This window comes from Sinohyriopsis cumingii, chromosome 9, assembly GCF_028554795.1.
Source record: "Sinohyriopsis cumingii isolate HCF-2022 chromosome 9, ASM2855479v2, whole genome shotgun sequence".
Lineage (NCBI taxonomy): Eukaryota > Metazoa > Mollusca > Bivalvia > Unionida > Unionidae > Sinohyriopsis > Sinohyriopsis cumingii.
The window spans coordinates 47,567,623-47,594,294 of NC_142969.1; the positions used below are offsets into that span (position 1 = coordinate 47,567,623).

Below are 26,672 nucleotides of genomic sequence, written 5' to 3' on the forward strand. Positions count from 1 at the left end.
CTATATGCAAAGTTTGGTGAATTTCTGCATGAAAGTGTAGGAGGCAGAGTTATGGACAGATATACAAATGGAAGAATGGACATGTGGATGGAATGACAGATATACAAATGGACATGTGGATGGAATGACAGATATACAAATGGACATGTGGATGGAATGACAGATATACAAATGGACATGTGGATGGAATGACAGAGTGATGAACAGTATCACAAAATGCCTAGCTGACACAGAATGAAATGGAGCCATACATTAAATATTTACTGAAAAGAAATGGATAAAAGGCAAGCCTGAAAATTTGTACTTACATATTTGTTTCCGGATCATAGACTTCTACAGATCTAAGTGAGGCTACTCCATCATATCCACCAAGGACATATAATTTTTTATTTAGTCCCACAGAGCCAAGTGCACTGAAATAGATAATACAATCAACATATGACATGACTTCTAGTGCATCAAGCTGGAAGAAAATCTTATTAAAAATTACAACCCTTAGCTTGATAGGTTTTGTTCATTTTAATGGTGCTCAGGACACATTATTGGCTTTATCATGTTAAGGAAAGGGGAGATAAGTGCTTTTCCCAAGGACACACTGAGGCAGCAAACCCAGGATAGCTTTGATGGATATCAAACCCATCAACCAATAATTATAAGTACAATGCTCTATCAACCGAGATATCACTCTAGTGGCCTAGGTGGTTAGAGTCTTCACCTCAGATAAAGAAAGTCTCAGGTTCGAACCCTGGCCAAGTCATATCAAAAACTTATAAAAACATCATTACAAACTGCCACACTGCAGACATCATAGCAATATAACTAAAATCATTAAACGCTATGTTAGAAATCACATGCACACATAGCAACCGAGATGATGGTTCCCTCCTATAGCTCATTTAATTCCTAAATACTAAACCTGGGCATGTCTCATTTTCAAATGGGTAATTTTGGAAGTGTGGGTGATTACAAAGGCAAAGGATATATCTCTCTATCTTGAAAATCAATCAGATCAGGAGACATGCATGTGTCTGGTATTGGTACCATACTGGACACTTATGTCATGTGAGGATGACACTCTCCAACTATGTTTCAGAGTTTGTTTGTGGAGTATACATTCCACATATTTTGCCAAGTATACAGAACATGTCAATTTATACAATATTTGAATTAAGTATATGGAATCTTCCATTCAGAAAAAGGGGACTGCAGGTTGCTGTTGCCGCAACCATGACAAAGCCAGATTCATCAGGCAGAGAACACTTGTCAGTATCACATGATATGACAAAACCATCATGGGCACATGCTTGATGAATCTGAATTTCACCAAGTTGCTGTGGAAGCAACAGGTTTCTGATTGTTGTTCTCAGAACAAATATCTTGAAAATTATTTGTCATTTCATTGTTTTAAAAACTAACATTCCAACCAAGTTTAAAATTAGCACAAGTTTTCTAAAAAAAAAGCTGAAAACAGGTTTTCCATATGACTGCTATGGAAGACACAAAAATTGCTACTGGAGCCACCCTAGATATAACATTGATGTCAAATCTTCTAACAAATATTCCTACCATGTTTTACTGACATTTTTTGCGGATATTCTAAAGAAGATGTAAAATATCGGCTTCTGATATGGTCATTCAGGAACCCAATCTAATCAACGGGCAGCCACCATAAATATAATTTTGGTAGAGTATGTTCTAAGAAACATTGATCAAAACTGGCTGTTCTGGAGAAGCTATAGAAACATGTTCCATATGGCTGCTACAAAAGTCACAAAAACCCTTCCAAATGAGCCATCCTTGACCTAATTTTCACAATGCAGATCCTAAGAATCACTCTTACCAAGTCTGACTGAAAATGGCTCAGTCCTTTAAATGAAGAGGTCACAAAAAGATTTTCCACCTCGATGATATGAAAGCAACAGTGTTGGGAGGGAAGCCACTCAGAACAGCATATCCTATGAAACATTCTTATCGCATCTGATTAAAATAGTTTCAGCCATTCTCGTTAAAAGGTATTTTGGTTGCTATGGAAGTCACACCATTGGAAGGGGAGACATCTTGGAAAATTTGTTGTCAGAGTATGTCATGACAAATATTTCTACTAACTTTAATCAGAATTGGCCCTCTAGAAGTCACAATAAGTTTTTTTCCAGCTGCTAAGGAAGCCACACTCATGCAAAAGGAGATACTTTAATTAATTTTGACAAAGAGTGTTATAACAAATGTTACCATCAAATTTGATTGAAAATCGCTCAGTTGTTCTAGATAAGCTGAAAATAGGTTTTCCACCAAATTTCTAAGGAAACTACGCTGTTGCTAAGGGACCCACCTCTAAAAAAAATGTTAAAAGAGCATATCCAAAGAAACATTCCTATCAAGATGAGCTGAGCCAATCTGGAAAAGAAGTTAAAAATAGGATCCCTGTAATTGTTGTGATGGAAGCTAAATCACTGCTAGGTGAGCCACATTGAAATAATTTTAGGACAAGTCCTGAGGAACATTCCTATCAAATTTGAATGAAAGAGGCCATGTGGCTTTTGAGAGGTTCAAAATACACAACTGGATTGATGACATGCCATATGATGCATTCTTGATGGAGGACTATATTATAAGCTTGTATTTATTTAGCACAAGATAGGCTATGCATGGTGGCCAGTATAACTGGTGTAGGAAGAACCCTAGAAAACCCCAGGAAGAACCACCAAACCACGAGAAGCTACTAGCAAGCTTTCTCATGTACCCATGTTAGCCGAGCCTAAGACTGGAACCCAAACAGACAGAGGTGAGATGGCAGTGATCCAGTACAGTGACTGCTTTAGACCACTCTGCCACTCGGGGCCCCTATTTAGCATTTGAAATTTTTATCAATATTTTAAAAGAACCCAATGCAAAAATTTGCATTTTTTGAACCATTTGATTTAGACCATACAATCTTCTGTACCTTCTTTTACAATTCATTGAGGTCACTTTTCTCCACCTCCTGGAATCCTGTTCAAATACCTCTACTGTGCTCAGTCTCTCCATACCATCATACCCTCCTATTGCATAAAGTTTACCTGGAAATGCAAACACAATACTGGATGCAGTTAATCACATAATGATTAATGTAAACTTCATTATCTCAGTATGTTTAACCCTACCATGAACAGGACTAAAACGAAGCTCTTTTATAATTATGAGACTTCAATACAGCTGCTCTTTCATGGAGGTGAAGTATGTTGTCAGCTTTGATTCCCATGAAGAACTGCATCTGTGTGTGTGTGTTTTTTTGTTTGGATTTTTAACAAAGCTTTAACAATTTGAGTCATATCACTACCATGTCTGCAGTGTAGCAGTTTAGAGTGATGTCTAGCACTAGGGCATTATACCACAGACATGTAGCATGATGCCACCCCCCATCACATTATCCTGACATCAGGCCAACCAGTCCTAACACTAACCTCTTAATGATGAGCAACAAGCAAGGCAGCTGCTAGTACCATTTTTTAATAAATCCTTGGTATGACTCAGCCCGGTTTCAAACCAGCCAAATCTCTAAACATTGTAAACGAAAAAATAAAAAGCTAAGAGAGAAACCAGATAAAACAGTTGTTACAACTATAGGTCTTAAACTACGCAACAGAAAGAAGATAAACAAGTTTAATAAAATCAAGAAAACAACTTTTCTCTAAGTGACAAAGTGAAAATTTAAAAAACACAGTATTGTGAATAAATCCTAAATAATCCTAAATGAGGAGAAACAAACACGTTTAGTAAAATTCAACAAACAATTTATCTCCCTAGAATACAAAGTGGAAATTCACAAGACACTTACAGTACTGTGTATTAAATCCCAATTAATATTAAATATCCCAACATCACAAATCCAAAGGAGAGAATGCTGCAAAGGAATTACAATAGTCTTTAATGTCCTGATGCACCACCATGATGAAATCCATAATGGTTTTGAATGAGTTCTCAATATTTCCAAGATGATGTGTTGATCCAAAATCAATGAAAAATAATTAACTCCAAAAATAATTTAAATAAAAATCCTTTTGAATGATATTAGAACACAACTGCAAACTCTGATTATGGATTCCCAAAGACTGATATAAAACAGGAATTAATTATCTGTATACCAAGTCCATGTATACAGAGATTTTCACTTAATCTGCGATGCAACAGTGTTCTGGAAAACTAACCATTCTAATGGTAAATTCCACCAATTTGTAAACATTCTAATGGTAAATTCCACCAATTTGTAAACATTCTAATGGTAAATTCCACCAATTTGTAAATAAAGTTAGGCCTTGAACTCAAATTCTAGTAAACATCTTCTTTTTACAACTTACAATCATGGACAAAAAGTCAGGTATGCAAAAACTCCATCACAGACAAATGTCAAACAGACAATATAAATATAGTCGAACAAATGAAGAGACAAAAGGTGATCCTATGGGGTATGAAAGAAAGTGCTGTATTTGACCTAACAAGCCCAAACTACCCTTATAAGCATCCCCACACCCACCCTTTATTTAAAATTCTTCAGGCAATCAATAAAGTTTCCTACTCAATGGATTTATTTATCATTAAAATATCTGCTTGAAATAAGGCCTTATATGCAGATTCCTTAAAGTTTTCTCCTCTGTCAATTACCACATGCTAAGATATACTGCATCTGAAGTGGCTTCCAATACAGAAAAAACCCTAAGTCAAATACTAAGTGTCCACCCAATGAGTAACAGTCACTGGTGTGGAAAGTCTTGTGAGATCCTTTAAGCTCCTTTTACATTAAACATGTTTTCACACGCATATGTTAAAAGAAGTGCAGGACTTTTCATTCTCACTTCCATGTTTTCCCAAATTTAGGCATGGTATAATTTGAAAATTTTGAGCTAAATGAATATCTTCAATGAAGTGGAATCTATTATGTTGTCCATTATCTATTTTTCATTAAAAAGACTAGCTGAAGGATTAAATATATGTGGACACATTGTTAATATTGTAACCTTGAACAAATCTGAAGGTCTAGCATGCCTCATGATTACAGCTCATGGTGCATTGGTGCATAAAGATGTTTCTAGTTTTCGACACTACTGTAAAGTTATCAACTGTTTCATTTTGGCATTTTCTTTTCATGCACTAATTGTAATGACCCAATCCTACAAAAATGAAGCAATATTAGCTGCATTTTATATTTCACATTAAAGAAAGTACACAACCGCTCCAGTGGCCTAGTGGATAGAGCGTCTGCCTCAGATGCGGGAGGTTGTGGGTTCGATCCTCAGTCAAGTCATACCAATGACTTACAAAAATGGTACTAACAGCTGCCTCGCATGGCACTCAGCATTAAGAGGTTAGTTAGGACTGGTCGGCCCGGTGTAAGGATAATGTGACTGGGTGGGACATCATGCTACATGTCTGCAGCATGATGCCCCAGTGCTAGACATCACTATAAACTGCCACACTGCAGACATCATAGCGACATGACTGAAAAATTGTTAAAGCTATGTTAAAACTCCAACTCACACACACAAAAAGAGACAGTACAGAAAGAGTTCATCATGAGTTATACCCACAACTTGTCATTCAACACAGCCACTCCAACCCTACAAATTTGGGTTTATTCTTGTAGCACAGTTACCATTCAACACAGCCACACCAACCCATACAAATTTGGGTTTATTCTTGTAGCACAGTTACCATTCAACACAGCCACTCCAACCCTACAAATTTGGGTTTATTCTTGTAGCACACTTACCATTCAACACAGCCACTCCAACCCTACAAATTGGGGTTTCATTCTAGTAGCACACATACCATTCAACACAGTCACTCCAACCCTACAAAACAGGGTTTCATTTTAGTAGCACACTTACCATTCAACACAGCCACTCCAACCATACAAATTGGGGTTTCTCTAGTCCTCAGAGACATCACTTTACCAAAATCATATATGGTACATATTAAGTCACTTTCTAAAACAATATATCTGGGTATTTGGCACACTTACCATTCAACACAGCCACTCCAACTCTACAGAATGGGGTATCATTCTAGTAGCACACTTACCATTCAACACAGACACTCCAACCCTACAGAATGGGGTTTCATTCTGGAAGCACACTTACCATTCAACACAGACACTCCAACCCTACAAATTGGGGTTCATCAAGTCCTCAGAGACATCACTTTACCAAAATCATATATGGTACATATTAAGTCAATTTCTAAAACAAATATCTGGGTATTTGGCACCATTCAACACAGGTGCCACAACCCTACAAAATGGGATTTCATTCTAGTAGCACACTTGCCATTCAACACAGCCACTCCAACCCTACAAAATGGGGTTTCACTCTAGTAGCATACTTATCATTCATCACTGCCATTCCAACCCTACAAAATGGGGTTTCATTCTAGTAGCACACTTACCATTCAACACAGCCACTCCAACCCTACAAAATGGGGTTTCATTCTAGTAGCACACTTACCATTCAACACAGCCACTCCAACCCTACAAAATGGGGTTTCATTCTAGTAGCACACTTACCATTCAACACAGACACTCCAACCCTACAAAATGGGGTTTCATTCTAGTAGCACACTTACCATTCGACACAGACACTCCAACCCTACAAATTGGGGTTCATCAAGTCCTCAGAGACATCACTTTACCAAAATCATATATGGTACATATTAAGTCAATTTCTAAAACAAATATCTGGGTATTTGGCACACTTACCATTCAACACAGGTGCCCCAACCCTACAAAATGGGATTTCATTCTAGTAGCACACTTGCCATTCAACACAGCCACTCCAACCCTACAAAATGGGGTTTCACTCTAGTAGCATACTTATCATTCATCACTGCCATTCCAACCCTACAAAATGGGGTTTCATTCTAGTAGCACACTTACCATTCAACACAGCCACTCCAACCCTACAAAATGGGGTTTCATTCTAGTAGCACACTTACCATTCAACACAGCCACTCCAACCCTACAAAATGGGGTTTCATTCTAGTAGCACACTTACCATTCAACACAGACACTCCAACCCTACAAAATGGGGTTTCATTCTAGTAGCACACTTACCATTCAACACAGACACTCCAACCCTACAAATTGGGGTTCATCAAGTCCTCAGAGACATCACTTTACCAAAATCATATATGGTACATATTAAGTCAATTTCTAAAACAAATATCTGGGTATTTGGCACACTTACCATTCAACACAGGTGCTCCAACCCTACAAAATGGGATTTCATTCTAGTAGCACACTTGCCATTCAACACAGCCACTCCAACCCTACAAAATGGGGTTTCACTCTAGTAGCATACTTATCATTCATCACTGCCATTCCAACCCTACAAAATGGGGTTTCATTCTAGTAGCACACTTACCATTCAACACAGCCACTCCAACCCTACAAAATGGGGTTTCATTCTAGTAGCACACTTACCATTCAACACAGCCACTCCAACCCTACAAAATGGGGTTTCATTCTAGTAGCACACTTACCATTCAACACAGACACTCCAACCCTACAAAATGGGGTTTCATTCTAGTAGCACACTTACCATTCAACACAGACACTCCAACCCTACAAATTGGGGTTCATCAAGTCCTCAGAGACATCACTTTACCAAAATCATATATGGTACATATTAAGTCAATTTCTAAAACAAATATCTGGGTATTTGGCACACTTACCATTCAACACAGGTGCCCCAACCCTACAAAATGGGATTTCATTCTAGTAGCACACTTGCCATTCAACACAGCCACTCCAACCCTACAAAATGGGGTTTCACTCTAGTAGCATACTTATCATTCATCACTGCCATTCCAACCCTACAAAATGGGGTTTCATTCTAGTAGCACACTTACCATTAAACACAGCCATTCCAACCCTACAAAATGGGGTTTCATTCTAGTAGCACACTTACCATTCAACACAGCCATTCCAACTCTACAAAATGGGGGTTTCATTCTAGTAGCACACTTACCATTCAACACAGCCATTCCAACTCTACAAAATGGGGTTTCATTCTAGCAGCACACTTACCATTCAATACAGCCACTCCAACCCTACAAAATAGGGTTTCATTCTAGTAGCACACTTACCATTCAACACAGCCACTCCAACTCTACAAAATGGGGTTTCATTCTAGCAGCACACTTACCATTCAACACAGCCACTCCAACCCTACAAAATAGGGTTTCATTCTAGTAGCACACTTGCCATTCAACACAGCCACTCCAACCCTACAAAATAGGGTTTCATTCTAGTAGCATACTTATCATTCATCACTTCCATTCCAACTCTACAAAATGGGGTTTCATTCTAGTAGCACACTTACCATTCAACACAGCCACTCCAACCCTACAAAATGGGGTTTCATTCTAGTAGCACACTTACCATTCAACACAGCTACTCCAACCCTACAAAATGGGATTTCATTCTAGGAGCACACTTACCATTCAACACAGCCATTCCAACCCTACAAAATGGGGTTTCATTCTAGTAGCACACTTACCATTCAACACAGCCATCCCAACTCTACAAAATGGGGTTTCATTCTAGCAGCACACTTACCATTCAACACAGCCACTCCAACCCTACAAAAGGTGGTTTCATTCTAGTAGCACACTTACCATTCAACACAGCCACTCCAACCCTACAAAATAGGGTTTCATTCTAGTAGCACACTTACCATTCAACACAGCCACTCCAACTCTACAAAATGGGGTTTCATTCTAGCAGCACACTTACCATTCAACACAGCCACTCCAACCCTACAAAATAGGGTTTCATTCTAGTAGCACACTTGCCATTCAACACAGCCACTCCAACCCTACAAAATAGGGTTTCATTCTAGTAGCACACTTACCATTCAACAAAGCTACTCCAACCCTACAAAATAGGGTTTCATTCTAGTAGCACACATACCATTCAACACAGCCATTCCAACCCTACAAAATAGGGTTTCATTCTAGTAGCACACTTACCATTCAACACAGTCACTCTAACCCTACAAAATGGGATTTCATTCTAGTAGCACACTTACCATTCAACACAGCCACTCCAACCCTACAAAATAGGGTTTCATTCTAGTAGCACACTTACCATTCAACAAAGCTACTCCAACCCTACAAAATAGGGTTTCATTCTAGTAGCACACATACCATTCAACACAGCCATTCCAACCCTACAAAATAGGGTTTCATTCTAGTAGCACACTTACCATTCAACACAGTCACTCTAACCCTACAAAATGGGATTTCATTCTAGTAGCACACTTACCATTCAATACAGCCACTCCAACCCTACAAAATAGGGTTTCATTCTAGCAGCACACTTACCATTCAACACAGCCACTCCAACCCTACAAAATAGGGTTTCATTCTAGTAGCACACTTACCATTCAACACAGCCACTCCAACCCTACAAAATAGGGTTTCATTCTAGTAGCACACATACCATTCAACACAGCCACTCCAACCCTACAAAACAGGGTTTCATTCTAGTAGCACACATACCATTCAACACAGCCACTCCAACCCTACAAAATAGGGTTTCATTCTAGTAGCACACATACCATTCAACACAGCCACTCCAACCCTACAAAATAGGGTTTCATTCTAGTAGCACACTTACCATTCAACACAGCCACTCCAACCCTACAAAATGGGGTTTCATTCTAGTAGCACACTTACCATTCAACACAGCCACTCCAACCCTACAAAATAGGGTTTCATTCTAGTAGCACACTTACCATTCAACACAGCCACTCCAACCCTACAAAATGGGGTTTCATTCTAGTAGCACACTTGCCATTCAACACAGCCACTCCAACCCTACAAAATGGGGTTTCATTCTAGTAGCACACTTACCATTCAATACAGCCATTCCAACTCTACAAAATGGGGTTTCATTCTAGCAGCACACTTACCATTCAATACAGCCACTCCAACCCTACAAAATAGGGTTTCATTCTAGTAGCACACTTACCATTCAACACAGCCACTCCAACTCTACAAAATGGGGTTTCATTCTAGCAGCACACTTACCATTCAACACAGCCACTCCAACCCTACAAAATAGGGTTTCATTCTAGTAGCACACTTGCCATTCAACACAGCCACTCCAACCCTACAAAATAGGGTTTCATTCTAGTAGCATACTTATCATTCATCACTTCCATTCCAACCCTACAAAATGGGGTTTCATTCTAGTAGCACACTTACCATTCAACACAGCCACTCCAACCCTACAAAATGGGGTTTCATTCTAGTAGCACACTTACCATTCAACACAGCTACTCCAACCCTACAAAATGGGATTTCATTCTAGGAGCACACTTACCATTCAACACAGCCATTCCAACCCTACAAAATGGGGTTTCATTCTAGTAGCACACTTACCATTCAACACAGCCATTCCAACTCTACAAAATGGGGTTTCATTCTAGCAGCACACTTACCATTCAACACAGCCACTCCAACCCTACAAAATAGGGTTTCATTCTAGTAGCACACTTACCATTCAACACAGCCACTCCAACTCTACAAAATGGGGTTTCATTCTAGCAGCACACTTACCATTCAACACAGCCACTCCAACCCTACAAAATAGGGTTTCATTCTAGTAGCACACTTGCCATTCAACACAGCCACTCCAACCCTACAAAATAGGGTTTCATTCTAGTAGCACACTTACCATTCAACAAAGCTACTCCAACCCTACAAAATAGGGTTTCATTCTAGTAGCACACATACCATTCAACACAGCCATTCCAACCCTACAAAATAGGGTTTCATTCTAGTAGCACACATACCATTCAACACAGCCACTCCAACCCTACAAAACAGGGTTTCATTCTAGTAGCACACATACCATTCAACACAGCCACTCCAACCCTACAAAATAGGGTTTCATTCTAGTAGCACACTTACCATTCAACACAGCCACTCCAACCCTACAAAATAGGGTTTCATTCTAGTAGCAAACTTACCATTCAACACAGCCACTCCAACCCTACAAAATGGGGTTTCATTCTAGTAGCACACTTGCCATTCAACACAGCCACTCCAACCCTACAAAATGGGGTTTCATTCTAGTAGCACACTTACCATTCAATACAGCCACTCCAACCCGACTTCTCATTGTGCTCATGGCCTCAGCTACAGTCCATCTTCCAGTGAATGGGTCAAAACTTTCCACAGTGCTAAGTGAGTCACCTACAGAAAGTAGAAAGAAAAAATATGGATACATGCTCCATACATAACATCACAGATAATTCCTCGAGTCCTCAGAGACAACTCTTTACCAAAATCACATATGGTACATATTAAGTCAGTTTCTAAAAAAAAACATATCCAGGTATTTGGATCACTCTAATTAATATGGCCAATCAAAAAAATATGTACCAGGGTACCCTGATTGTTCTAATGTCCAAATCATAAAAAATACTAGGAAAGTACTTTTAATAACTAAATCATACAAAATATGTACTGGGGTGATCTGGTCACTCTAATTAAAAAATAACAAATCAAACAAAATCAATACCAGGGTAATCTATTTATTCTAATTGCAATGCCCAGATCATCAAAAATATCTAAATGGGTACTCTGATCCAATGATAATGACCTAAGACACAAAATATGTGCCAGGGTACTGTAATCACTCTAATTATGTAATGGCCAGTCATACAAAATAAGTAACAAGGTACTCTAATCACAATGTTAAATTACATCAGATAGGCATGATGGTACTCGGATGACTTTAATTATAACAACCACTGGGTGCCTTCGTTACAGTTGCACTGTTCCATAGTCACAGAGCTCCCTTCACTTCATTTGGGCCATTGTCAAGTTTCATGCATTCACAACTTTTGACCCGCAATTTGTGTCAGTATTTAAATGTACTCAACTATTATGCCCATATACTTCATACCCACTTCCTATGGTGCATGTATGGAGTATCGGGTGATGTTTGTTATTATAGCAATCCTCAGGATCAGACTTATCAAGTTTCGGTTATCTGTGTCTGCATATACCTCGTATCAGCCCCTTGCGGCTCCACGTACAGGTGTCAGACACTCTTCACAACCCTACAAACTCCCCCAAATCTCTCTTCCTGAGGTATTCCTATAGAAACAATTCAGAGTTTGGCTGGTGCAGTGTGCTGTGACAGAATTTGCCCCCATTATGCCAAAGATTATTTATATTTACAATAAAGTTTATATCGAACCTATGTATTGTGTGTTATTTAAATATATATTATGTACTCTGATGACTAATTACAATGACCAATCATATAAAATACGTATCTGGTACTCTGAGCTTACTAATTATAATAATCAGTCCTGCAAAACTGTACAAGTGTATTCTGATTACTCAAATTCTAATAACCAATCATACATAAGATGTACCAGGATACTCTGATTGCTTGAATGTCCAAATCATACAAGCTATGTAAAAGAGTACTTTGATCACTCCAAACATAGTAATTAAATCATACAAAACATCTGCAAGAGTACTCTAATCAGTCTGATTATATCAACCAGTGACACAAAATCATGTACCATGGTACTATGATAACTCTAATTCTACTGACCAATCATATAAAATATGTAAAATATGTACCAGGTACTCTGATTGTTCAAATTCTAATTACTAGTCATAAAAAACATGCACAAGGGTACCCTAATGAATCTAATTCTAATAAATCATCATACAAAATGTGTACTACATACAGTGATCACTCTAATTCTAATAAATCATCATACAAAATGTGTACTACATACAGTGATCACTCTAATTCTAATGAACAATCATACAAAATGTGTATCACATACAGTGATCACTAATTCTAATGAACAATCATATAGAATGTGTTCCATGTACAGTGATCACTCTAAATCTAATGAACAATCATACAAAATGTGTTCCATGTACAGTGATCACTCTAATTCTAATGAACAATCATACAAAATGTATTCCATGTACAGTGATCACTCTAATTCTAATGAACAATCATACAAAATGTATACGATGTACAGTGAACTCTAATTCTAATGAACAATCATACAAAATGTGTACTACATACAGTGATCACTCTAATTCTAATGAACAATCATACAAAATGTGTACCATGTACAGTGAACACTCTAATTCTAATGAACAATCATACAGAATGTGTTCCATGTACAGTGATCACTAATTCTAATGAACAAACAAACAGAATATGTTCCATGTAAAGTGATCACTCTAATTCTAATGAACAAACATACAAAATGTATTCCATGTATAGTGATCACTCTAATTCTAATGGACAATCATACAAAATGTGTTCAATGTACAGTGATCACTAATTCTAATGAACAAACATACAGAATGTATTCCATGTATAGTGATCACTCTAATTCTAATGAACAAACATACATAATGTGTTCCATGTACAGTCATCACTCTAATTCTAATGAACAATCATACAGAATGTGTTCCATGTACAGTGATCACTCTAATTCTAATGAACAATCATACAGAATGTGTTCCATGTACAGTGTTCACTAATTCTAATGAACAATCATACAGAATGTGTTCCATGTACAGTGATCACTCTAAATCTAATGAACAATCATATAGAATGTGTTCCATGTACAGTGATCATTCTAATTCTAATGAACAATCATACAGAATGTGTTCCATGTACAATGATCACTAATTCTAATGAACAATCATACAAAATGTGTTCCATGTACAGCGATCACTCTAAATCTAATGAATAATCATACAGAATGTGTTCCATGTATACTGATCACTCTAAATCTAATGAACAATCATACAGAATGTGTTCCATGTACAGTGATCACTCTAAATCTAATGAACAATCATACAGAATGTGTTCCATGTATAGTGATCACTCTAAATCGAATGAACAATCATACAAAATGTGTATCACATACAGTGATCACTCTAATTCTAATGAACAGTCATACAAAATGTGTACCATGTACAGTGATCACTCTAAATCTAATGAACAATCGTACAGAATGTGTTCCATGTACAGTAATCACTCTAATTCTAATGAACAATCATACAGAATGTGTTCCATGTACAGTGATCACTCTAATTCTAATGAACATACAAAATGTGTTCCATGTACAGTGATCACTCTAATTCTAATGAACAATCATACAAACTGTTCCATGTACAGTGATCATTCTAATTCTAATGAACAATCATACAAAATGTGTACCATGTAAAGTGATCACTCTAATTCTAATGAACAATCATACAAAATGTATTCCATGTACAGTGATCACTCGAATTCTAATGAATCATACAAAATGTGTTCCATGTATAGTGATCACTCTAAATCTAATGAACAATCAGAATAAATATTTAACAGGTGTTCTAATTGTTCAAAATCTAAATATTAATCATACAAAACATGTACCCAGGTACCGTGATCACTCTAATTCTAATGACGACAATCATACAAAATATGTACCTAGCACTCAGATCACTCTAATTTTAATAAACAATAACACAACATTCTAAACTTCATTAATGGGTGACTACTTGACTTTGAAAAGATGTTCCCTGGATCCCATGTATGTTTTATTAGACCAGCTCCAAAACTTTTCTGGTAATGTTTCCAACTCTTAATTTTCTCTATGTTAGTGTGATCTAGTTTGACTAATCATAAATTCAGTTACATCCAGAGCTTTGCTTTTATCTGCAGTAACTGCAAAATAACACATCACCAGTGTTCAAACATATAATAATAAAACTAGAAAAAAAATCTGCACAAATTTTATTGTGTGGGGTATTGTAATACCCACTGTATGTCCACCTATTTATCTGTCTGTAACTCAGTCTCCTAAACTTGATCCACCAAAACCTAGTAGGTAGTTTCCCCTCTAATAGCCATCTGAAATGGGGTATTATATTTTGCCTTCCTACCCTGGGGTCTCTGTAAGGAGGTTAAAGGTCAAATGTACCAAAATTTCAAATTTTCTGATATTTTAAAATGTTTATAAAAAAAAAACAAATTCTATGTATGCAGTCATAGCAGTAAGGTATAATACAAATTTATAGTTCTTTGTCCAGGGGCAGAGTAGGGTGGAAATATTTGTAATAAAAAATATAGAAATTAGTAATGGTATGCAATCAATGTTGCCTTAATTTCTGTTTAGTCTTTACTGCTTATTTCTAATCAAGACAAACGTGAGAAAGATTTTGAGTAGCTTCCTGTAGATCAGCAGTTCTTACCAGGGTTTTCCCATGTTCTTCACCCACAAGTTATACTGGATGCCAAGTATAACCTACTGTGTGCTGAAAATGGCATTAAACACCCAACAACAACAACAACAAATAACAATCAACACTGGTAAACAAGTCTCTAAGACAAAAAAGTCGTTATTTACTTGGAACTTCTTTGGATGCAATAGCAGCTGAGTACCTCACATACCTGTGGATGTCAAGCCCCCTACAGCATAGATAATTCCTGGGACATCAGTGCAGCACCTGGGACGAACCTTGAAAGTCTGTAATAAGCCTCTTCTCTCTGGCATCAAATGGTAGTCTTTGGCCTCATCAAGGAGATCCCTGACAAAGACAAAAACTCATTTTCTACCACTCATTTATCATGCATATCTTGTATTTTACAAACATATGCAAATTTTCTAATATGGAATTTTGGTAGGAATGCACTAGATTATAATTTATTGGTTTTAACAACATTTTCTAACGCATTATTGACTATCTCAAGGAAATAGAACTTGAGTACCTTTATCAAGGACACACCAAGGCTGCTGACCTGTTCGTGTATTGAACCAATGACCTTGGATTATGAGTACCGTACTTGCCAGCCTATAAGACTATACCTTTTTACCAGAAAATCTTAGCTTCGTCTCATACTCCGAATCAACTTATATATGGGTTATGTCATCCGAATTGCTTTATCATATATTTTGTATGGAAAATAATTTTCCAAGAGTACAAAATATAATATGCAAAAAATATTTCATTTTAGGGAAGAGATCATGTATGAACAAATATAAGATACCACAATGAGTATTTTGAACAATTACATGATCGTCAGTATTAAAAATTAACAAAGATCAGATGTAATTGCACTATAGCTGCATGCACCAGTAATGTACATTGTTTGTAATATATGTTGTTTAAATTTAATTACATATATGTGCATTAGAATTCATAAGTTAAAAGATGAATAACTATGACAAAGAAATATTCCATCACAATTTTCTTCTTGCACCTAATGATCAAATAATCTGTATGCCCCATTGAGAGACAGACAGACAGACAGATGTCTTCATGATTGTAAATCTGTATTGTTCACTTACCTGATGACTGATTTTACTCGTGTACAAGTGCAGTACCATATTCCATTATCAATTAATACCACTAGTTAAGCGATTCCTTCTAATTTTTGTTTCCACTTCCATTATTACAAGAATCACATGGCTTTGTAGTGGTATTTACATGCTAATTAAATATGCTATGGCTGTATTCAGTCATTCCATGATGTGTTGTGATGTGATTTGGATTTTTAACGTAGCTTTAACAACTTTTCAGTCATATCGCTATTATGTCTGCAATGTGGCAGTTTATAGTGACATCTAGCACTGGGGCATCATGCAGCAGACATGTAGCATCATGTCCCACCCAGTCACATTATCCTGACACCAGGCTGACCAGTCCTAACACTAACCTCTTAATGCTGAATGCCCAGCGAGGCAGCTGTTAGTACCGTTTTTGTAAGTCTTTGGTATGACTCGGCCAGGGATTGAACCCACGACCTCCCGCATCCGAGGCGGATGCTCTAACTACTAGGCCACCAGAGCAGTCCATTCCAAGATAACACCTTGCTGACCAGATTTTGCAGACCAGATCAGATTAGCGAAGCTATTAATAGGGAAATGAGGCTACCCATGGGTATTATGAATACCGCACCGTACTGTATAGTTAAAGGAAATGCCAGGTAGTTACTATTGTAACTTTCTCAGCCAGTGACATTTTTTAACTTACCGACGGAACTAACAGCAATTTAAAGTACATATAGCATGAGCAAAGATCAAAATCAGTTGCCACCTAAGAACAGGAAAAGTACATGCACTTTAAACAAAATCTTAATTATTGGGAATGGAGAGGTTGTTATACTTGCAAAGAAAATTAGACAGCATGCAAAATGGTCATTCTTGGGATTTAACCTAATGGAGACTATATGAATATAACTATTGTGAATATTTAAACCCTGAAGGTGTATGGTATGTATTTTTATGGTTTACGTTTACTCTTTCATTTATTAATGTTTTCTCTCTTTGACAAAAGCTGCAGCAACATAGGGGCAACAAGTTAAAAAAAAGAACCAAAAAATCCACAAAGAGCTGAACTCTCTCTCATATATTGAACCATATTTGATTTTGATCACGAGGTGCAAAAAGAAAAATGCAATGGAATACATATGCATCTTTTTCTCTGTATCTTTCTACCCCATCCCTAACCCCCACCCCTGGAAAATGTATTTTAGTATTAATGATGCAATGTCCCTACTGCTGGTGATCTGAAATAACAATGCAGTGTTATTTTTAATATTTATGAAACTGGAAATTGTTATCATTTAATTCCACACAGCATCTCAAGTTTTATCCTATCTGTAACTCAATAAATTTTTGGGTCAGCATCATTATATGTAGCTAAAAGTACATAATATGTTTAAAATACTTCTTGTAAAATAAATTAGGTACTTTTAGTTACATTTAATGATCCTGACTGGAAAGGTTACTGACTTAGAGGTAGGATAAAATTTGTGATGCTGTGTGGAACGAAGTGAAAAACAATCCGAGGTGTTGATGTGGCCTCATCTTCTACTCAGCATCAACTTATATAAAGACGAAGGATGGAAAATTTGCCAAATTTGCTGATTCAACTTATACTCTGCATCGACTTATAGGCCAGCAAAAACGGTACAACATTTAACCAACTGAGCTGTAAAGGTGACATATCACCTAGGACCATTGCTCATCACGCAGCACTCTCAATTTATATACTACTTTCTGGGCATAAAACCTCTGGAAGAATAAAATCACAAAGACCATCTCAGAACTTTTCAACACACATGTAATACTTTTCAAGGACCCAATTATTCATAACAAAGGAAGATAGAGTATCAAGAATTTTTGTTTGTGCATATATTCTTAAAGATCAAATGACAGATGAATCATTATCATTTTCCTCCCTGCATTATAAGTAAAACATATTTAATTGTGAATATTAGCCAATGCAAATAATCAACATAACATCAGTTTCAGAAAACTACATCTCCTGTGACACTTGACATACCTCTAAAATTCAAGTGCTTTCAAGGCCTTGATTTTTCTATCTAAAAGCAAGCACTTTCATGGTTTTCAAGGGCCTGGATAAAACCTATTAATTTATGCTACATTTTGTTTCCATAGTGCAGTAGAAACTATTAAATGTTAAGCTGCTGGACAGGTGCCCCAATTATCTCTGCTATATTACATATCCCCAAAAATAAAAATATGTATTATTTTGTGACTCTGTCATCCTGCCCATTTAATCCACAAAATTATGGCCCATCCATCATTTTAGGCAATTGCATATTCAATGTACAACATTTACATTAGTCTTGCAAATTCCCTTTGAATGACCCTGGATGTTATTCTTATGTGAATTTAAATTCAAATTCTATGTTCCATCTACTATCTGTCAAAGCTGGTGTTGATAAGCAAACAATGTTAACAAAAATCAAATTAATATGATCCATGCAAAGGAATAAATAAACTCAAGTCCAGAATCATAACATTAAAGTAGCTATACAGCAAAAATGATTCACGGTGTCATACAGTATTAAAGAGTGCTTAGGAAAATATTGAATCCTCTTTGGGTTTTGAATCAAACTGTACAAGGTGAATGATTGCTTGGTCTATCTATTTTATAGTCACCTGCAGACCAATGAATTCTTGATGAGATCCTCTGTGGCCACTCTGTCTGACAGATACTGTGGGGTCAACAGGGGCAGTCGAACTTTTACCATCAGCTCTGGAAGGGCTTCCTGTCTGTTTTGAAGGTCACGCTTGATCCAAGATAGCACAGATTCAAACACCTGCAACGGAGAAGCAGTTTCAATACAGGTATTTTTCATAAAGGTGCATGAATTCATCTTGTGAACAAGTAAAATAAATTGTGTTTACTGCTAATCAAAATTTTAACAAAGCATTACATTTTAATAAATATTTATGTGATATAAATAAACTTATAAAAGTTTGTATCCCCCTATTATATCATCCTAAATCTACAATATGTACTTGCCAATGAGTAAGCTGCAAACATTTTATGTCAGAGAGATCTTTTATGTGCAGTATTAGGCCATTAGGTCAGAAATATGTCCAATGTGCATTATGAGGCCATTAGGTAAAAAATATACCTAATGTGCATTATGAGACCATTAGGTAAAAAATATACCTAATGTGCATTATGAGACCATTAGGTAAAAAATATACCTAATGTGCATTATTAGGCCATTAGGTTAGAAATATTCCCATGTACAGTATTAGACCATTAGGTCAGAAATATGTCCAATGTGAATTATGAGGCCATTAGGTAAAAAATATACCCAATGTGCATTATGAGACCATTAGGTAAAAAATATACCCAATGTGCATTATGAGGCCATTAGGTAAAAAATATACCCAATGTGCAGTATTAGGCCATTAGGTAAAAAATATACCCAATGTGCATTATTAGGCCATTAGGTAAAAAATATACCCAATGTGCATTATGAGGCCATTAGGTAAAAAATATACCCAATGTGCAGTATTAGGCCATTAGGTAAAAAATATACCCAATGTGCATTATGAGACCATTAGGTAAAAAATATATCCAATGTGCATTATGAGGCCATTAGGTAAAAAATATACCCAATGTGCATTATGAGACCATTAGGTAAAAAATATACCCAATGTGCATTATGAGGCCATTAGGTAAAAAATATACCCAATGTGCAGTATTAGGCCATTAGGTAAAAAATATACCTAATATGCATTATGAGGCCATTAGGTAAAAAATATACCTAATGTGCAGTATTAGGCCATTAGGTAAAAAATATACCTAATGTGCATTATTAGGCCAATAGGTCAGAAATATTCCCATGTACAGTATTAGGCCATTAGGTCAGAAATATGTCCAATGTGTATTATCAGGCCATTAGGTAAAAAATATACCCAATGTGCATTATGAGACCATTAGGTAAAAAATATACCCAATGTGCAGTATTAGGCCATTAGGTCAGAAATATGCCAAATGTGCAATATTAGGGTTTTGCTCTACAGTTTTTCACTTTGCATAGGGTTTGATTTTTAAGAAAAAGACTTTCCCAGGTTTCCTCAGTGGTTATCCTGATTATTTAAAACAGACCTTAATTCAATACCTTTTAATTCCCTTTGTTTTGGTGCATGATTGATGGGTGCAATTTGGTTTATAGAGTATAAACTTTGGCCTTACTTCAGATGTGCACCACTCAAAAGCCTGCTAGCCCCACTTGGTTATATTTTACTTCCTGTTTTTCAAAGAAAATGAGCCAATGACTTTTGTTCTACATTTGATATATTTTGCAATTCATTCATTACACTTTCAGAAGCTAGAACTCTCTGATCTTGCAAATTTCATTTTCCTCATTTTCATAATTGCAATTTGGACTATTCCAGGCTTATTTTTCAAGCAAATGGGGGCAGCCATTGTCTCCTGTAAAAAGCGAACGATTTACATAATTACTACATGTAAAGAAATTTCATAATTACCACATGTAAAGAAATTTCTGAGAAATAGTTACTGACTGCTTCACTCTCAAAATATACTAGTTAGTGGCTAATTTTTGGATTACATTATTGGTTTGTATGGAATCTACTAAGATCCAATCAAAAAGATTCCAACATTTGAGGCATAATACAATTCAAATGCAAAATATCATAAAAATGTTAAGTAAGCAGTTCAAACAGACTGTGATGCACTTATAATGGATCTTTCCAAATTGTGCTATATGCCCTGACAACCCTAATTTACATTACAAAACATTTTCTAATGCAAAAGTATTAAATTTTGTCAATTAAACTAAAAGAAAGTAATCTGCAAAATATTTTGGCTCATATTTACTACATCTTTTTTATTCCAACATGTTGTCCCACATTATATAACAGGATCTAACTGCAAACACCAGTCCTAATCTGACAGCCTTTCCATTGGATATAGGAAATAAATTAAGCTGGTGCAAAGAAAGACTGATTGACTTGTGAGAAACGTCTACTGCAGTTATGAATTTTCCTTGAATCATATAAAGAACACTGTCAAATAAATGCTAAAAAGAAGATATTCAATCAATGAACTTTCTTTTCTTGATAACTATCTGCAGAAAAATCCATGATTCTCCAAAATAAAATATTAAATATTACAAAATAACTATAGCTTTAATATTATACCATCCGAAAAAATGTTGTTGTTGCTGTTGTTGGGTTTAACACCATTTTGCAGCACACGATAGGCCAGTATGGAAGCCAGTATTAATGGTAGAGGAAGAACCCGGGAAAACCCCGGAAAGAACCACCGACCCTCGAGAAGCTACTGGCAAGCTTTCTCACATACCCACATTGGCCGAATCTGAGACTCGAACCCAAACAGACAGAGGTGAGATGGCAGTGATCCATAACGGAGAGCGCTTTAGACCACTACGCCACTCGAGGCCCCTCCAAAAAAATAATAATTTTTAACATCTATTATTTGAATAATGAAAATCTTATTATATTATTATGTTTTAATACACAAATCTGTATCAATATACTGTTCTGATTGTCTCAAACAAAATGATGAAAACTGTAACTAGAATGCATAGTTTAAAGCCAACATTTAAACAAAAACATTTGTTTAAACAATTTTTTTTATAAAATCACCATTGTTTCTTTTGTCAATATTAAGAAAATGACATTAAGATCATGCATCCTGTTTTCTTGCAAAGACAAAGTTAAATGCATATTTTCTGTGTTAACTGATGGACTAGAATGTCTAAAGTGTAATGCATGGCCACAGTAGCTGACAGACCTGTTCCTCACTGCTAACATTCAGTTCATCGCGTGAGATGATTTCCTGCACCTCTATCTTTGTAAGAGACAGAAATTCCTCTGACTTTGCAACCTCCTGGTAATGTTTCTGTAGGTACTTGTTTGCTGCCTCGACAACACTACCACACATATACTGGTCTGCAAACCTGCGTGCTCCAAGTACATTGTGAGGATGAAGCCTGAAAAATAAACACGTGTACACATTGATTACTCTGGGTAAGGAATATCCACTGCCTGGTAGCCTGGGACAATTAAATTTTAGCTTCAGGCAAGCAAGTGTTATCAATGTCACAGAACATTCGGGCAATTAGATTTTGATGCCTATGGTTTATAATAAATCTGATCACTGTGATGAAAATTCATTTTGTGTGTGTGTGTGTGTGTGTGTGATTTGAATTTGTAACATAGCTTTAACAATTTTTCAGTCATATCGCTACAATGTCTGCAGTGTGGCAGTTTATAGTGATGTCTAGCACTTGGGTATCATGCCACAGATATTTAGCATCATGTCTTACCCACTCACATTATCCTGACATAAGGCTGACCAGTATTTTGCTGTATGACGGATGAGTGTAATACAATTTCCAAAAGTACAATATCCAAAGAAATGTCAGCCACATTATATCAAAGCAGCATAGAGGTATGCCTACATTCTCTCCAATGTGCATGTTTTAAATGCAAACAACTTCACTGGACCTATATCACTTTCTCAATGTACATAATAACTGGTGAGCACCCCCATCGCAAAACATCAACTGTCTGGAGACAACAGGAACAAATCTTTACTCAAATAATTATGTTCTCTTTAGTCATCATTCTTACATAAATACATGCTGAAATTGAAGTGTGTTTTCAATCCCTCCACATCATGCTGAGCACCTTTATCATAGTGCATTGATGCGAATGACTTAAATAAGCTTTTCCAGTCTATAACCAGCAAAATAAAATGATAAGAGTTCAAGTGCACTAGAAGCAAGGCTGAATCATGGTGAGTCCAACTGCAGCTGAACAAAAATAGTCAAAACATGAAACACTGAAGGTAAGTTATACTCCACTAGAAAGAATAGTCATAATAAGAATAATTCAATAAGATTTTTTAAAAAAATGAGATGTCCTGTAAATATTCCTCACCTATCTGATAAATTGCTGATTAAATGAGGAACACTTCAAACAACAAACCTGACCTAACGGGATTGAATCATGTTCCAAGTTTTCTCCAACCTTTCCCTCCCAGCATTTGTATTTGGATAGTGAATCTTAAAATCTACTATGCACAAGTTCAACTGATAATACTGATTAATTTTGGTTTATTCTGTAAATGGGTGAGTCAACAAATGAATTGACACAACAGGGTTGTACAAAGGTCGCAGTGGGGAAGCTGAGAAAATCAGTGTAATAATTTGATGGACAACCCTAGAGTCAAGTTTCTTCAGTGGTAACTGAAGGGGACCAGCAAGATTTTGGCTGACCAACAAAAGTTGGGGGTGACAGCAGTAACTGCATGGACTTCACTCTCTGGGTTTAACTCTTGCCTGAATAGAAAAGAATGAGATGAAATTGATGCCTGTTCAATAATGCCTGAATTGTGTCACGTTGGATATGGCCCATAGCATAATCCCCATTGCTGCCAAACTGCACCATGTTGCAGGTGACCCACAGCACGATTCCTGTTACTGCACCATGTTGCACATGACCCCTACCTTGATTCCTACGTAAAAGGCAAATAGCCCCTATACTGATAGCTATTAATGCCTGAATTGCACCACATGAGCCCGAACGTGATCCTGGTTACTGTCTAAATGCATCATGTTGCATGAGCTGAAGCATAAGTCCTGTTATTGCTTTAATTACACCATGCTACACATGGCCCTTAACATAACCCATTTTGCTGTGTATAATTCTGGCAAGTTTAGCAGGGTGGCATCCAGATACTAAATGTATTAGTAGAGAAAACTCACCTGTATGTAGCCAGCTGTTGTGGAATTCTAACTATATAAAAAATTTTCTAAAGGTCTCAAGGACTTGCATGCTAACATAAATAAAAATACAGCCCAATCTTATTTACATAGTCACATAGGCTACCTGTGTAAGGACAATTAAATGTGTAAAGATGACAGTGTTGCTAAATTTGTAAAGGCAAAAGTATGCTGAGATAAAAATGTTATTGTTGTAGGGTTTAATACCATTTTTCAGCACACAATAGGCGGCCAGTATTAATGGTGGAGGAAGAACCCGGGAAAACCTCGGAAAGAACCACCAACCCACGAGAAGCTACTGGAAAGCTTTCTCACGTACCCACGTTGGCTGAATCCGAGACTCGAACAAGAGCAGACAGAGGTGAGATGGCAGTGATCTGTAATGGAGAGCACTTTAGACCAAATATCTAGGATGCCCCAAGACTTATAGCACATTAACATATTGTAGTAATTTTGTGGGGGCCCCAAGTAGCCAAGTGGTCTTAAATGCTCTCCGTTACGGATCACTGCCATCTCACCTATGTCTGCGTGGGTTCGAGTCTCGGATTTGGCCAAAGTGGGTATGTGAGAAAGCTTGCCAGTAGCTCCTCGAGGGTCGGTGGTTCTTTCTGGGGATTTCCCGGGATCTTCCTCCACCATTAATACTGGTCGCCATGTATAGCCTATCGTGTGCTGAAAAATGGCGTTAAAGCCTACAACAACAACAACAATAATTTTGTGTCCCAACTTTTACAGGCCATACAAAATTCAATTTTAGAAAATAATTAAGGGTGTACCAAGATATACCATCATTATGACAATGTGCTGTTATTGAATATTTGCACAAACTTAATGGTGTTATGGCCATTATCAAAGACTTACCTCTTTTTTAGGAAATCACAGCAAGCATCTTTAACAGACTGTAGCTGTAGAAAACTGGCCGCCACTAGTAATGACTGAACATTGGATGGGTCGATCTCTACACGACCATTGTAGGCAAAATTTACTAGAGATTCAAGAGCACTAGAAAAAAAGAGAATACGAATCCAGAAATTTATTAAACTTTTGTAATCTGGGAATATCATACATAACAGCCAAGAGGATATAATACATATGAGCTCCATACCATTATTAAATGTATATTAAAGAAGATAAGTACCATTTATGCAGAGTCAAACTACAGGGCAATACAGGCAATATGGCACACTAAATGACAAAATGGCCACACAACAGGGCAATATGAGCACACTACATGGCAATATGGACACACTACAGGGCAATATGGGAAAACTACAGGGAAATAGAGGCACACTACAGGGCAATATCGGCACTACATGACACTACAAGGCAATATCGGCACACTACAGAGCAATATAGGCACCATACTGGGCAATATCAACAATATGGGTACACTACAGGGCAAAATAGGCACACTACAGGGCAATATGAGCACACTAAAGGGCAATATGGGAATACTACAGGGCAATGCAGTCACACTACATGGCAGTATGGGCACACTACAGGGCAATATAGGCACACTCCAGGGCAATATAAGCAATATAGATACACTACAGGGCAATATGGGCACACTACAGGATAACATAAGCAGACTACAGGGCAATATGTGCACTCTACAGGGTAATATGGGCACACTATGTGGCAATATGGGCACACTACAGAGCAATAAGGGCACACTACAGGGCAATATTAGCACACATGGCACACTACAGGGCAATATGGGTGCACTACATAGCAATATAGGCACTATGCAAGGCAATATAAACAATATAGGTACACTACAGGGCAATATGGGAACATTATAGTGCAATATTGGCACAATAAAGGGAAATACTGGAACACCGCAGAGCAATAAGGGCACACTACAGGGCAATATTGGCATACTACATGACAATATGGGCACACCACGGGGCAAAATGGGCATACTATTGGGCAATATGGGCACAATACACACACTACATGACAATATGGGCACACTACAGGGTAATATGGACACACTCCAGGGTAATATAGGCACGCTACATGGCAATATAGGTACACTACAGGGCAAAATGAGCATACTAAAGGGCAATATGGGCACACTACAGGGCAATATGGACACACTCCATGGCAATATAGGCAAACTACAGGGCAATATGGGCACAATAATCACCCTTATTTAGCAATTTTCAGTTTACCACCCCATGAAAGCAAAGATAACTTTGCTTTTCACAAATCAGTGCCTACTCACCTCTTTTTCAAACCGAACGATATCCTTTCCAACATAGTCAACATTGCCTGGCTTTTAGTCTTATAAATGTTTTAAATGAGTACATACAGTTAGCTTTTTAACTAAAAGCCAGGCAATATTGACTAACTGTATATACACATATACAAGACGAATCCAACTGCAAACTGCACAAATCCAGATCTGCCATTGCATAGTGAGCTGGCAGATCTGTGTCTGTGCAATTTGTTAGGAGTAATTAGTAGAAAAAACAAGACTTTAATCTGCAGGCACATTATCCTATGGCAGCTTAGGATCTTTCTTTTTTGCAGATTG

At 37.1% G+C, this 26,672-nt stretch overlaps 1 protein-coding gene across 1 annotated transcript in view; it reads right to left on the bottom strand.

Annotated features, from left to right (window-relative positions):
* Positions 1 to 26,672, bottom strand: part of LOC149791755 (kelch-like protein 18) — a 54,250-nt gene that overhangs the window by 14,797 nt on the left and 12,781 nt on the right. The window contains exons 3-9 of the mRNA XM_089970257.1: positions 24,995 to 25,135; positions 22,138 to 22,336; positions 18,993 to 19,153; positions 15,473 to 15,609; positions 11,125 to 11,232; positions 2,942 to 3,056; positions 309 to 413 (exon numbers count right to left, since the gene is read on the bottom strand). Coding sequence (XP_089826383.1) covers positions 309 to 413; positions 2,942 to 3,056; positions 11,125 to 11,232; positions 15,473 to 15,609; positions 18,993 to 19,153; positions 22,138 to 22,336; positions 24,995 to 25,135 — 966 coding nt within the window. The remainder of the gene's footprint in view (positions 1 to 308; positions 414 to 2,941; positions 3,057 to 11,124; positions 11,233 to 15,472; positions 15,610 to 18,992; positions 19,154 to 22,137; positions 22,337 to 24,994; positions 25,136 to 26,672) is intronic.